The sequence below is a fragment of the Oryzias latipes genome, chromosome 6, assembly GCF_002234675.1.
Source record: "Oryzias latipes chromosome 6, ASM223467v1".
In the NCBI taxonomy this organism is placed as follows: domain Eukaryota; kingdom Metazoa; phylum Chordata; class Actinopteri; order Beloniformes; family Adrianichthyidae; genus Oryzias; species Oryzias latipes.
The window spans coordinates 3,491,594-3,505,688 of record NC_019864.2 but is presented as its reverse complement, the minus strand read 5'-3'; the positions used below and the strand labels follow the sequence as shown (position 1 = coordinate 3,505,688).

At 43.6% G+C, this 14,095-nt stretch overlaps 1 protein-coding gene across 1 annotated transcript in view; it reads left to right on the top strand.

Moving 5' to 3' along the window:
• Positions 1–13,509, top strand: part of LOC101173614 (plasma membrane calcium-transporting ATPase 1-like) — a 53,736-nt gene extending 40,227 nt beyond the window's left edge. Inside the window, exons 17-21 of the mRNA XM_023955477.1 lie at positions 6,714–6,927; positions 7,071–7,282; positions 7,357–7,464; positions 7,821–8,009; positions 12,110–13,509. Coding sequence (XP_023811245.1) covers positions 6,714–6,927; positions 7,071–7,282; positions 7,357–7,464; positions 7,821–8,009; positions 12,110–12,487 — 1,101 coding nt within the window. The 3' untranslated portion in view covers positions 12,488–13,509. The remainder of the gene's footprint in view (positions 1–6,713; positions 6,928–7,070; positions 7,283–7,356; positions 7,465–7,820; positions 8,010–12,109) is intronic.
• The last annotated feature ends 586 nt before the right edge of the window (positions 13,510–14,095 follow it).

Sequence of the window (14,095 nt, the reverse complement as noted above, 5' to 3'; positions counted from 1 at the left end):
GAGATTATGAAAAGAACCACAATGACCAGAACGTGAGGTTATGAACAGAACCACAATGACCAGAACGTGAGATTATGGACAGAACCACAATGACTAGAACGTGAGATTATGAACAGAACCACAATGACTAGAACGTGAGATTATGAACAGAACCACAATAACTACAACGTGAGGTTATGAACAGAACCACAATGACCAGAACGTGAGATTATGAACAGAACCACAATGACCAGAACGTGAGATTCTGAACAGAACGACAATGACCAGAACGTGAGACTCTAAACAGAACCACAATGACCAGAACGTGAGATTATGAAAAGAACCATAATGACTAGAACGTGAAATTATGAACAGAACCACAATGACCAGAACGTGAGATTATGAAAAGAACCACAATGACCAGAACGTGAGATTATGAACAGAACCACAATGGATTTTGAACAGAACCACAATGACCAGATCGTGAGATTATGAACAGAACCACAATGACCAGAATGTAAGATTATGAACAGAACCACAATGACCAGAACGTGAGATTATGAACAGAACCACAATGACCAGAACGTGAGATTATGAACAGAACCACATTGACCAGAACGTGAGGTTATGAACAGAACCACAATGACTAGAACGTGAGATTATGAACAGAACCACATTGACCAGAACGTGAGGTTATGAACAGAACCACAATGACCAGAACGTGAGATTATGAACAGAACCACAATGACCAGAACGTGAGATTATGAACAGAACCACAATGACTAGAACGTGAGGTTATGAACAGAACATCAATGACTAAAACGTTATGTTATGAACAGAACCACATTGACCAGAACGTGAGGTTATGAACAGAACCACAATGATTAGAAGATGAGATTATGAACAGAACCACAATGACTAGAAGATGAGGTTATGAACAGAACCACAATGACCAGAACGTGAGATTATGAACAGAACCACAATGACCAGAACGTGAGATTATGAACAGAACCACAATGACTAGAACGTGAGGTTATGAACAGAACCACAATGACTAAAACGTTATGTTATGAACAGAACCACATTGACCAGAACGTGAGGTTATGAACAGAACCACAATGAGCAGAACGTGAGATTATGAACAAAACCACAATGACCAGAACGTGAGATTATGAACAGAACCACAATGACCAGAACGTGAGATTATGAACAGAACCACAATGACTAGAACGTGAGGTTATGAACAGAACCACAATGACTAAAACGTTATGTTATGAACAGAACCACATTGACCAGAACGTGAGGTTATGAACAGAACCACAATGATTAGAAGATGAGATTATGAACAGAACCACAATGACTAGAAGATGAGGTTATGAACAGAACCACAATGACCAGAACGTGAGATTATGAACAGAACCACAATGACCAGAACGTGAGATTATGAACAGAACCACAATGACTAGAACGTGAGGTTATGAACAGAACCACAATGACTAAAACGTTATGTTATGAACAGAACCACATTGACCAGAACCTGAGGTTATGAACAGAACCACAATGAGCAGAACGTGAGATTATGAACAAAACCACAATGACCAGAACGTGAGATTTTGAAAAGAACCACAATGACCAGAACGTGAGATTATGAAAAGAACCACAATGACCAGAACGTGAGGTTATGAACATAAACCACAATGACCAGAACGTGAGATTATGGACAGAACCACAATGACTAGAACGTGAGATTATGAACAGAACCACAATGACTAGAACGTGAGATTATGAACAGAACCACAATAACTACAACGTGAGGTTATGAACAGAACCACAATGACCAGAACGTGAGATTATGAACAGAACCACAATGACCAGAACGTGAGATTCTGAACAGAACGACAATGACCAGAACGTGAGACTCTAAACAGAACCACAATGACCAGAACGTGAGATTATGAAAAGAACCATAATGACTAGAACGTGAAATTATGAACAGAACCACAATGACCAGAACGTGAGATTATGAACAGAACCACAATGGATTTTGAACAGAACCACAATGACCAGATCGTGAGATTATGAACAGAACCACAATGACCAGAACATGAGGTTATGAACAGAACCACAATGACCAGAACGTGAGGTTATGAACAGAACCACATTGACCAGAACGTGAGATTATGGACAGAACCACAATGACCAGAACGTGAGATTTTGAAAAGAACCACAATGAACAGAATGTGAGATTATGAACAGAACCACAATGACCAGAACGTGAGATTATGAAAAGAACCACAATGACTAGAACGTGAGATTATGAAAAGAACCACAATGACAAGAACGTGAGATTATGAACAGAACCACAATGACTAGAAGATGAGGTTATGAACAGAACCACATTGACCAGAACGTGAGGTTATGAACAGAACCACAATGACCAGAACGTGATATTATGAACAGAACCACAATGACCAGAACGTGAGATTATGAACAGAACCACAATGACTAGAACGTGAGGTTATGAACAGAACCACAATGACTAAAACGTTATGTTATGAACAGAACCACATTGACCAGAACGTGAGGTTATGAACAGAACCACAATGAGCAGAACGTGAGATTATGAACAGAACCACAATGACCAGAACGTGAGATTTTGAAAAGAACCACAATGACCAGAACGTGAGATTATGAAAAGGACCACAATGACCAGAACGTGAGGTTATGAACAGAACCACAATGACCAGAACGTGAGATTATGGACAGAACCACAATGACTAGAACGTGAGATTATGAACAGAACCACAATGACTAGAATGTGAAATTATGAACAGAACCACAATGACTACAACGTGAGGTTACGAACAGAACCACAATGACCAGAACGTGAGATTATGAACAGAACCACAATGACCAGAACGTGAGATTATGAACAGAACGACAATGACCAGAACGTGAGATTTTAAACAGAACCACAATGACCAGAACGTGAGATTATGAAAAGAACCATAATGACTAGAACGTGAAATTATGAACACAACCACAATGACCAGAACGTGAGATTATGAAAAGAACCACAATGACCAGAACGTGAGATTATGAACAGAACCACAATGACCAGAACATGAGGTTATGAACAGAACCACAATGACCAGAACGTGAGGTTATGAACAGAACCACATTGACCAGAACGTGAGATTATGGACAGAACCACAATGACCAGAACGTGAGATTTTGAAAAGAACCACAATGACCAGAACGTGAAATTATGAACAGAACCACAATGACCAGAACGTGAGGTTATGAACAGAACCACAATGACCAGAACGTGAGATTATGAAAAGAACCACAATGAATAGAACGTGAGATTATGAAAAGAACCACAATGACCAGAACGTGAGATTATGAACAGAACCACAATGACTAGAAGATGAGGTTATGAACAGAACCACATTGACCAGAACGTGAGATTATGAAAAGAACCACAATGACCAGAACGTGAGATTATGAACAGAACCACAATGACCAGAACATGAGATTATGAAAAGAACCACAATGGATTTTGAACAGAACCACAATGACCAGATCGTGAGATTATGAACAGAACCACATTGACCAGAACGTGAGATTATGAACAGAACCACAATGACCAGAACGTGAGGTTATGAACAGAACCACATTGACCAGAACGTGAGATTATGAAAAGAACCACAATGGATTTTGAGCAGAACCACAATGACCAGAACGTGAGATTATGAACAGAACCACAATGACCAGAACATGAGATTATGAAAAGAACCACAATGGATTTTGAACAGAACCACAATGACCAGATCGTGAGATTATGAACAGAACCACATTGACCAGAACGTGAGATTATGAACAGAACCACAATGACCAGAACGTGAGGTTATGAACAGAACCACAATGACCAGAACGTGAGATTATGAACAGAACCACAATGACCAGAACGTGAGATTATGAACAGAACCACAATGACCAGAACGTGAGATTATGAACAGAACCACAATGACCAGAACGTGAGGTTATGAACAGAACCACAATGACCAGAACGTGAGGTTATGAACAGAACCACATTGACCAAAACGTGAGATTATGGACAGAACCACAATGACCAGAACGTGAGATTTTGAACAGAACCACAATGACCAGAACGTGAGATTATGAAAAGAACCACAATGACCAGAACGTGAGATTTTGAACAGAACCACAATGACCAGAACGTGAGATTATGAAAAGAACCACAATGACCAGAACGTGAGATTATGAACAGAACCACAATGACCAGAACGTGAGATTATGAACAGAACCACAATGACCAGAACGTGAGATTATGAAAAGAACCACAATGAACAGAACGTGAGGTTATGAACAGAACCACATTGACCAGAACGTGAGATTATGAAAAGAACCACAATGACCAGAACGTGAGATTATGAACAGAACCACAATGACCAGAACGTGAGATTATGAACAGAACCACAATGACCAGAACGTGAGATTAGGAACAGAACCACAATGACCAGAACGTGAGATTCTGAACAGAACCACAATGACCAGAACGTGAGGTTATGAACACATCTCTAACCTAGATTTATTTTTCCTTAGACTGGGGCCACGTTTGTCCTACTTGTGGAAAACTAGAACTCCAACAAAAGGACTTTTTTCTGCTTGTTGACAACAGTGAAAACCTACAGTTTGAATATTAAACCAGATGTTGATTGGTTTCTAATCCTACAGTAAACTGGTTTCTGATAATGACCCCTGCACTTTTGCCCTGATAGGAAGACGGTAGCTTCAGTGTTGCAAAACAATGACAACTTCCAAAAACCTCAGTTCCTTAGTGAGATGAAAAGGTTTCACTGAATGTCAGATGTGAAGTTATCCACCCACAAATTTCAACATTCATATGCATACAGACATAAACACATACAGTTAAAGGTTCGACTTCAGAGCAGCTGTAAACATGCACGCCTTGCTTAGTGTAGGTGCAGATAGGATTCATGAGGAGGGTAAGGATATTGGTAACAAAATAAAGTTGTCTCCACACCATGTCTAATGTGTAGACAAAAGGAAACAAATCCACAATTTTAGCACAGAAGCACAAAACAAACAAAACTACAGTACATAAAGTCCAACAGGTGGGGGGTTGGGGGGTTGATGGTGCAGCTAAGAAGCGCCAGACATTGCACGGGGGGGGTAGCAGGAATGCCAAGGTCAAGAGTGGGATGAGCAGCCAGTGTCATCCTCCACACACAGCTGCTTTTCACGTGGAAGCAGACATGTTTTGGAAGAACCAAGGGCTGCATCCTCAGCTCAGGGGAGTCAGATTGGATAGGATTCTTTCTGACACCAGAAGTTGTTTTGTTGTTCTTTCCTGCTGGTTGTGTCCTTGACTGGTCTAACACAGTCTCGCTATGTTGAGAAAACGTGCGATAGCTTCAGAAATAAATAGTTCAGACACACACAAGGTTTTAGATGGGAGGGAAAACTTTGTCCGCTCAACCATGAAGCTTTGAGCAAATATGGCTGTGTATTTAGAAACTGCAACACAAGAGCGAGATACTGTGATCAGTGTGAGGTTAAAACCACTGTTGCTCTGTCACAGACATGCAGCTTCCAGGAAATAATCAACATTAGACCCATGCAGAACACCAGAACTCTGGATTACTGCTGGACACTGCAAGTGAAGTAGAAGACAAAGAGAGAAGGAGGAGATGTGAGAGCTTTCTGCAACACACAGTGATGGGATTGAGTTGTTTCTTCATACTGTACAGGGTTAAAAGGCCACACAGGTATAAAACTGCTAATTTGTCAATACGGCGCTCAAACAACAAGTCATCCCTAGAGGTCTTCAGAACCAAAGAACCCAATTGAGACTCTGACGGACCTACCAGCCTCACGCTAAACCAAGTTCAGCACAAAACAAAGGTTTACTGCATCCCCCGCTCTCTTCAGAACTCTTCTGGATAAATCTATGATGCAGTCTGCATGCTCCTGTGTCCATAAAAGTAATTGGGATTTGGATGGGTGAATGAATACTGTTGCAATGTATTGCACAACATTCTACTTTTCCGTTTCAAAACTCCAAATATCTTCATTTGGTTTAACGTCATGTCAATGAAGTGTTGCCATAAAGAGAGGATAGACCTGGAATGTTGCATTTGTACACACTTGGAAGTGATCTCAAGCTTAGGTTGCTTTCATGAACCCAATAGAATCAGAATCCTTTTACACTGACATACGAAATTTGTTCCAGTACAACCCGAACAAGATCAGACATACAACAACTACACACATACAGTTCAGGGTTGACTGAGGCTGCAGCTTCTTGGGATGCGCACCTTGCTTAGGATGGGTGTAGATGGGTTACGGGGGGGGGGGGGGGGGGGGGGCATTGGTGACAGTCATATCTCGTCACTGTGATACAATGATACACGAAAAAAACAACAAAGTTTAAACACAAAAGCACATATTCACACGAGCAACACAGTACACAGGGTTCAGTGTCGGGGGGAGGAGTGGGTGGGTGGGGGGTGTCCCCCTGTGATACACTCTGAGCGTAGCTGCATAAGAGCGCGTCTACAGGCAGTGCTCACTTGGGGGGGGGGGGGGTAGGAATGCCAAGGTTGGGGGGGGGGGGCAGCGGATTTTCATTTTATTCTGAGAAACCATGACAAGTCAAACCCTGAAAGTGTTGCATGTGTTTGCAGGACTCTCCTCTTAAAGCTGTCCAGATGTTATGGGTCAATCTCATCATGGACACCTTCGCCTCACTGGCTCTTGCCACCGAACCACCAACTGAAGCCCTGCTGCTCAGGAACCCATACGGCCGCAAGAAGCCGCTTATCTCGCGCACAATGATGAAGAACATTCTGGGTCATGCTGTCTACCAGCTGACCATAATCTTCACTCTGCTTTTTGTTGGTGAGTGTAGCTATTAAAACTGCTTTGGGTAAAGTCAACGAACCTCCAAATGAAACAGTTAAAAGATTTTTTTCTGTTTGTGTAAATGTGTCAGTGTGTCCATTAGACTATTTTATAGCTGTGACGCTTTTATTTTTCTGAAGGTGAGGAGATCTTTGACATTGACTGTGGCAGAAACACCCCTCTGCACGCGCCCCCCTCTGAGCACTATACCATTGTTTTCAACACATTTGTGCTGATGCAAATTTTCAACGAATTCAATGCTCGCAAGATCCACGGAGAGAGGAACGTCTTTGACGGCGTGTTCAGGAACCCTATCTTCTGCTCCATTGTCCTGGGAACCATCATCGCGCAGGTGACTCCTGTTCATTACAAAACCATCTGTTTCCTAAAAAAATATCAATTCCATCCATTTCTTCTGTCCTGTAGTTTGTAATCGTGCAGTTTGGTGGCAAACCGTTCAGCTGCTTTCCTCTCACCCTGGAGCAGTGGCTCTGGTGTGTGTTGTTGGGCCTCAGCAGCCTTCTGTGGGGACAGGTACGATTTTATTTTGAAAAATCAACTTTAGTTTATGCCCTTCGTCAGACTGGCGACCTGTCCAGGGTGTCCCCAGCCTTCGCCCGCAAGTGCCTTTAGGCTTTGGCACCCCAGTGACCCGAAGGAACTTTAGTTTATTGTAGAAAAAAAAACTGACAGAAGCTACAATAATTTATTTGAACAGCTTGTAACATTCAGTAAAAAACCATTAACTACCAATGAATATTCCAAAGCTGAAGTCTTTATTAACTTTGAGACAAATATGTCAGATGAAGGAAAATGAATCACCTGAACGAATTGCATCTCGAGTATTAAGAGCTGATCTACACTTCTCGTCTGCCCTTTTCCCGTCTCAGCTTGTCTCCAGTGTCCCTACAAGGTGGCTGACGTTTCTAAAAACGGCGGGTCACGGGACGCAGCAGGAGGAGATCCCTGAGGAAGAACTGGAGGAGATGAAGGACAAGGATGAAATTGATCACGCAGAGATGGAGCTGAGGAAGGGCCAGGTGCTCTGGGTCCGAAGCCTCAATCGCATCCAGACACAGGTATGATTTAAGCTGGGAGGTTCAGTTTGAGCTGGTTGCCCTGAGGTTTTTTTTTTCAGTCACGTTGCCATGGGGACTCTGGTTAAATGCATAAAGGAAGTAAAGTTTGGACTTAAACTGAAATGAATTTATATTCTGCTTGGTTTTGCTCCCATTGTGCTTTTTTTGTCATGAATGGACACAGTTACATAACCTAGCCACAGGGGTTGCAAGCCAGTTGCCTCTGTGCCGGTCCCAAGCCCGGATAAATAGAGAGGGTTGCGTCAGGAAGGGCATCCGGCGTAAAAATTGCCAAAATAACTATGCGAATCATCCACACCACTTTAGACATACCGGATCGGTCGAGGCCCGGGTTAACAACGACCGCCACCGATGCTGTTAACCTACAGGGTGTCGGTGGAAATTTGACTACTGTTGGTCGAAGAAAGAGAGGAGGCAGAAGGGTCCGTGGCCAGAGAGAGAAGGGAAAAGGCAGGAACATAGGTTTGAGAATAGGGACTCTTAACGTTGGCACAATGACAGGGAAAGGCAGAGAGCTGGCAGACATGATGGAGAGAAGGAAGGTAGATGTACTGTGTGTGCAGGAGACAAGGTGGAAGGGCAGCAAGGCACGTAGTATTGGAGGAGGATACAAACTGTTCTATCATGGTGTTGATAGGAAGAGAAACGGGGTAGGAGTGATTCTGAAGGGGGAGTTTGTAAACAGGGTTCTAGAGGTGAAAAGAGTCTCAGACAGGATGATGAGCCTAAAGTTGGAAATTGAAGGGGTGATGGTGAATGTAGTCAGTGGGTATGCGCCACAGGTTGGCTGTGAGTTAGAAGTGAAGGAGAGATTCTGGAGTGAGTTGGATGAGGTCATAGAGAGTTTTCCCAGAGGAGAGAGAGTTGTTATTGGAGCAGACTTTAATGGGCATGTTGGTGAGGGCAACAGAGGTGATGAGGAGGTGATGGGCAGGTTTGGTGTGAAGGAAAGGAATCTGGAAGGACAGATGGTGGTGGACTTTGCGAAGAGGATGGAAATGGCTGTAGTCAACACTTACTTCCAGAAGAGAGAGGAACATAGAGTGACATACAGAAGTGGAGGTAGGAGTACTCAGGTGGACTACATCCTATGCAGACGAGGTCATTTGAGAGAGGTTAATGACTGCAAAGTGGTAGTAGGAGAGAGTGTAGCCAGACAGCACCGCATGGTGGTGTGTAAGATGACTCTGGAGGTCAGGAAGAAGAAGAGAGGGAAAACAGAAAAGAAGACCAAGTGGTGGAAGCTACAGAATGAAGAAACTTGTGAGGAATTTAGGCAGAAGTTGAGACAGGTCCTGGGTGGTCAGGATGAGCTTCCAGATGACTGGGAAACTACAGCAGAGATTATCAGGGAAACAGGTAGGAAGGTGCTTGGTGTGTCATCTGGAAAGAGGAAAGACGGTAAAGAGACTTGGTGGTGGAATGAGGAAGTACAGGAATGCGTCCAGAGGAAGAGGTTGGCTAAAAAGAAGTGGGATGTAGAAAGGACTGAGGAAGGTAGACAGGAGTACAAGGAAGCGCAGCGTAGAGTGAAGAGAGAGGTGGCAAAGGCCAAACAGAAAGCTTATGATGAGCTATATGACAGGTTAGACACAAAGGAAGGAGAGAAGGACTTGTACAGGCTAGCCAGACAGAGAGACAGAGATGGGAAGGACGTGCAACAGATAAGGGCGATTAAGGACAGAGATGGAAAGGTGCTAACAACCCAGGAGAGTGTACAGAAAAGATGGAAGGAGTATTTTGAGGAGCTGATGAACGTGGAAAATGACAGGGAAAGAAGGGAGGAAGATGTGGTTGTTGTGGAGCAGGAAGTAGCAGAGATTGGAAAGGATGAGGTTAGGAAGGCTCTGAAAAGGATGAAGAGCGGAAAGGCCGTTGGTCCTGATGACGTACCTGTGGAGGTATGGAAGTGCTTAGGAGAGACAGCAGTGGAATTTCTAACGAGTTTTTTCAATAGGATTCTAGAGAGTGAGAAGATGCCTGAGGAATGGAGGAGAAGCGTTCTGGTCCCAATCTTTAAGAACAAGGGTGACACGCAGAACTGCAGCAACTATAGAGGAATAAAGTTGATGAGCCACACAATGAAGCTGTGGGAAAGAGTAGTGGAAGCCAGGCTTAGGAAGAAGGTGGAGATCTGTGAGCAGCAGTATGGTTTCATGCCCCGTAAGAGCACCACTGATGCCATTTTTGCTTTGAGAATGTTGATGGAAAAGTACAGAGATGGTCAGAAGGAGCTGCATTGTGTGTTCGTAGATTTAGAGAAGGCGTATGACAGGGTGCCGAGGGAGGAGCTGTGGTACTGTATGAGATTGTCTGGAGTGGCAGAGAAGTATGTCAGAGTAGTTCAGGACATGTATGAGAGAAGTATGACGGTGGTGAGATGTGCTGTAGGTCAGACAGAGGAGTTCAAGGTGGAGGTGGGACTACACCAAGGATCAGCTTTGAGTCCTTTTTTGTTTGCTATGCTGATGGACAGGCTGACAGACGAGGTAGGACAGGAATCTCCCTGGACAATGATGTTTGCAGATGACATTGTAATTTGCAGTGAGAGTAGAGAGCAGGTGGAGGAACAGCTAGAGAGGTGGAGGTTTGCTCTGGAAAGAAGAGGCATGAAGGTCAGTCGTAGTAAGACAGAATACATGTGTCTGAACGAGAGGGATCAAGGTAGAAGCGTTAGGTTACAGGGGGCTGAGGTGAAGAAGGTGCAGGAGTTTAAGTACTTGGGGTCAACAGTTCAGTGTGATGGGGAGTGTGGAAAAGAGGTGAAGAGGCGAGTGCAGGCAGGTTGGAGCGGGTGGAGGAAAGTGTCAGGAGTGTTGTGTGACAGAAGAGTGTCAGCAAGACTCAAAGGAAAGGTGTACAAGACAGTGGTGAGACCAGCTCTGCTCTATGGGTTAGAGACGGTAGCAGTGAGACAGAGACAAGAGGCTGAGATGGAGGTAGCGGAGATGAAGATGTTGAGGTTCTCCTTAGGAGTGACCAGGTTAGACAGGATAAGGAACGAGTACATCAGAGGGACGGCTCATGTTGCCTGTGTTAGCGACAAAGTCAGAGAAGCCAGACTGAGATGGTTTGGACATGTTCAGAGGAGGGATAGTGGATATATTGGTAGAAGGATGTTGGAGATGGAGCTGCCTGGCAGGAGGGCAAGAGGACGGCCAAAGAGGAGATACATGGATGTCTTAACAGAGGACATGAAGTTGGCTAATGTTAGGGTAGAAGATGTTCATGATAGAGTGAGGTGGAAAAGGATGATTCGCTGTGGCGACCCCTGATGGGAAAAGCCGAAAGAGAAAGAAGAAGAATGGACACAGTTACATCTTATTGTACTTTTTAACGCGCATAAAACCAACTGTTCCTCATTTAGACACAAAAGTCAACTTGTTAGCTTGTAGCAACTTGTTGATATAGAGCTGGCTTAGTTAAGTTGGTTATTGTGTAAAGTAAACATGCATTGTGTAGAAATTATGCATGCACAATTTTGCACATTTTCCAATAGCCCAAATTCACAACAACAGTCGTCTCAGTGGGCTTCGTGCCGATAATTGTAAAGTAAACATACAATCAAAAAGGATCATAAATGCGTAGAATTCAATAGGATGGTACTAAAACTTTAACTTAACAGACTAAACTAAACTGGCATCCCTGCCCTTAGACCCCCCTTGTAAGTGACCATGGTATATGCGGGTTAAGGCCTTCAAAATATGCATTATCAGTATTAACGTACTTCACGGAAGCAACCGTCTGACGCGATCAGGCTTCCTCGTCGTGCGTTAATTTCTGATAATGCACACTTCGTTGGCCAGTGACCCTTGCTTAGTATCCACCTGTGTTGTTAGAATATCTGCTCCAAGAAAGGAAGATCTTTGATTCAATTTTGTTATTTTAGAGTACTTGTCATAAAGTCAAGCAAACACTTCAACTCCAATTTCACATACATTATACAAAACTTCCAGTTTTCAAAGATTTGACATAAAGATTTTCATGCTCCTGGATAAAGGTTGAGACAATGATAGCAGCAGCAGATGGTTCATCTCATTCAGTTGTTTTCTGTCCCGACTGTTGCTTCCTCCTCTCAGATCCGGGTGGTGAACGCTTTCCGAGACAGCATGTCTCCTTACGAAGGTTTGGAGACCCCCGAGTCTCGCAACTCCATCCACAACTTCCGCAACTACCCTGAGTTCAGCATCGAGGACTTAGAACCCCAGATACCCCTCATCGATGAAAATGAGGGCGAGGATGAGCCCCCCACTAAGCGAAACTCCGTCCCCCCTCCTCTGACTGGACTGTCCAACCTGTCAGCTCTGCCTCTGTCCTCGCCCACCGAGAACAATGCTGTGGACCGCCCTCCCCCTCTCCACAGAGACGGCTCGAGGTCTGGTCTCATCCCCCCCAACTCAGCGGGGCTGCCCCCTTGTCCGGGGAGCCCTCTGCACAGCCTGGAGACCTCTCTATAAAAGATCCGTTTGCTTTTGACCTCAGGAGTTCCTCTGAAAGATGAGGAATAAAAAGACATTTGAAAGTTGGAGGAACCGACGGGGAAGCAGCAGAGGGTTCGGCCGTGGCGCTGAACCCACATCTTTGTTCTTTAACACACAGGAAGTTTATCTATTGATGTTTAGCTGAGGAGTTTCTGTGACGTGATCCAATTCTGGTTCTGATGTGTAAATAATCTGTTGGTGTAGTCAGCTCATTCAACCCACAGTTTATGATCAGTCAAGCTGATGTGAACTGGTGGGGATGAGTTCAAGGTCAGTGTTCTGCGTTGTAATTTAAGGAATCCCTCACACAGATGTGTAGTTTCTGTTTATTGAAGGGGGTGGGGGGGTGAGGGGGGTACTCCCTGACACACTGGACACATTGCAGACCAGTGAAGCTCATTTTCTTCATCTGGAAGCTTCACCAGGATGTTTCAGAGAAGTGCTGCCCACTCCCACACAATCCCACCAGAAGACAACACCATGGAGAAACAAACATGGAGCCTCTTTTTTCCCAGGCTGAGGTTTTACATCACAGACAAAGAAACTGCATCTAAATCTGTATTCAGTAACCTGTGTTTGGAAAGCTCACGGTCTGGAGTCAATCGCCGTCACAACCGGCAGCTCTCCACCCGCTGACTGTGTCCGCTGTGTCCGGGGCTTTTCTCAGATGTGTGTTTGGAGACGGTTTAACCTAAATCCTAACTTTATGTTTTAGCGTTTTTTTATGTTTTAGCTTGTTGTTGTCTGAAAAAGTGTAAAACAATTGCTATTAAAGGTTTAAAAAAGGGATTCTTGGGCGGAATGTATGTTTTAGATAAGCTTCACCTTTCAAAGGCAACTAAGAAAAAAACCTATTTCCATTCCTCACCAGGTGTGAAAACGACACGTTTGTGCGGAAAAGTTATTTTCTTCATGTGAGTGTACATGTGTGTGTGTGTGGGAGGGGGGGCCTGGTTGGCAGGCGAATAAAACTCTTAAAAAAAATATTTGTCACTGTTTACTTGTTTAAGCACAAAACAGAACATGGTAACACTGTCAAAGGCAACATGGTAACGTGAAACAGGAAACAGTCAGAACAACCGGACATCCTCCGTGGACAATTTAGTGTCTTTAGAATCAAATGCAGTCATTAATGCATGTTGTTTATTTATGTTTACTGTATCTGAGAGATGCAAAAGGTGTGATGAATGCAAACACATTTCAAGAGGGACCCAACTCAGATGACTGTCATATTTTTGAAGAATGGAATTAAATCTATTTAAAATAAAATTTGAAATAGAATTAAAAATATTTGTAAGATCGACATCTCTGTGGGGTTAAGAAATTCTTAGTCAAAACTGCACGAAAAATAAAACGGTGGGCACAAAACCTCTACAAGGCATGCAGATGGCTTTTATGAAATATCTAGATCATAGTGAACCTGTAGAGTCAAAATGTACGTGCACATTTTTTCTACGGGCGACAGGTCGTAGTGAACATTTGAAATCCCCTTATGAAAATGTGTTTTTAATCAAAATGTTCTCAGTGGTGTTTTATTCTGATTGTGAAGTGTTTAACCAAAGTCCCACAACCTAAACATCTTAA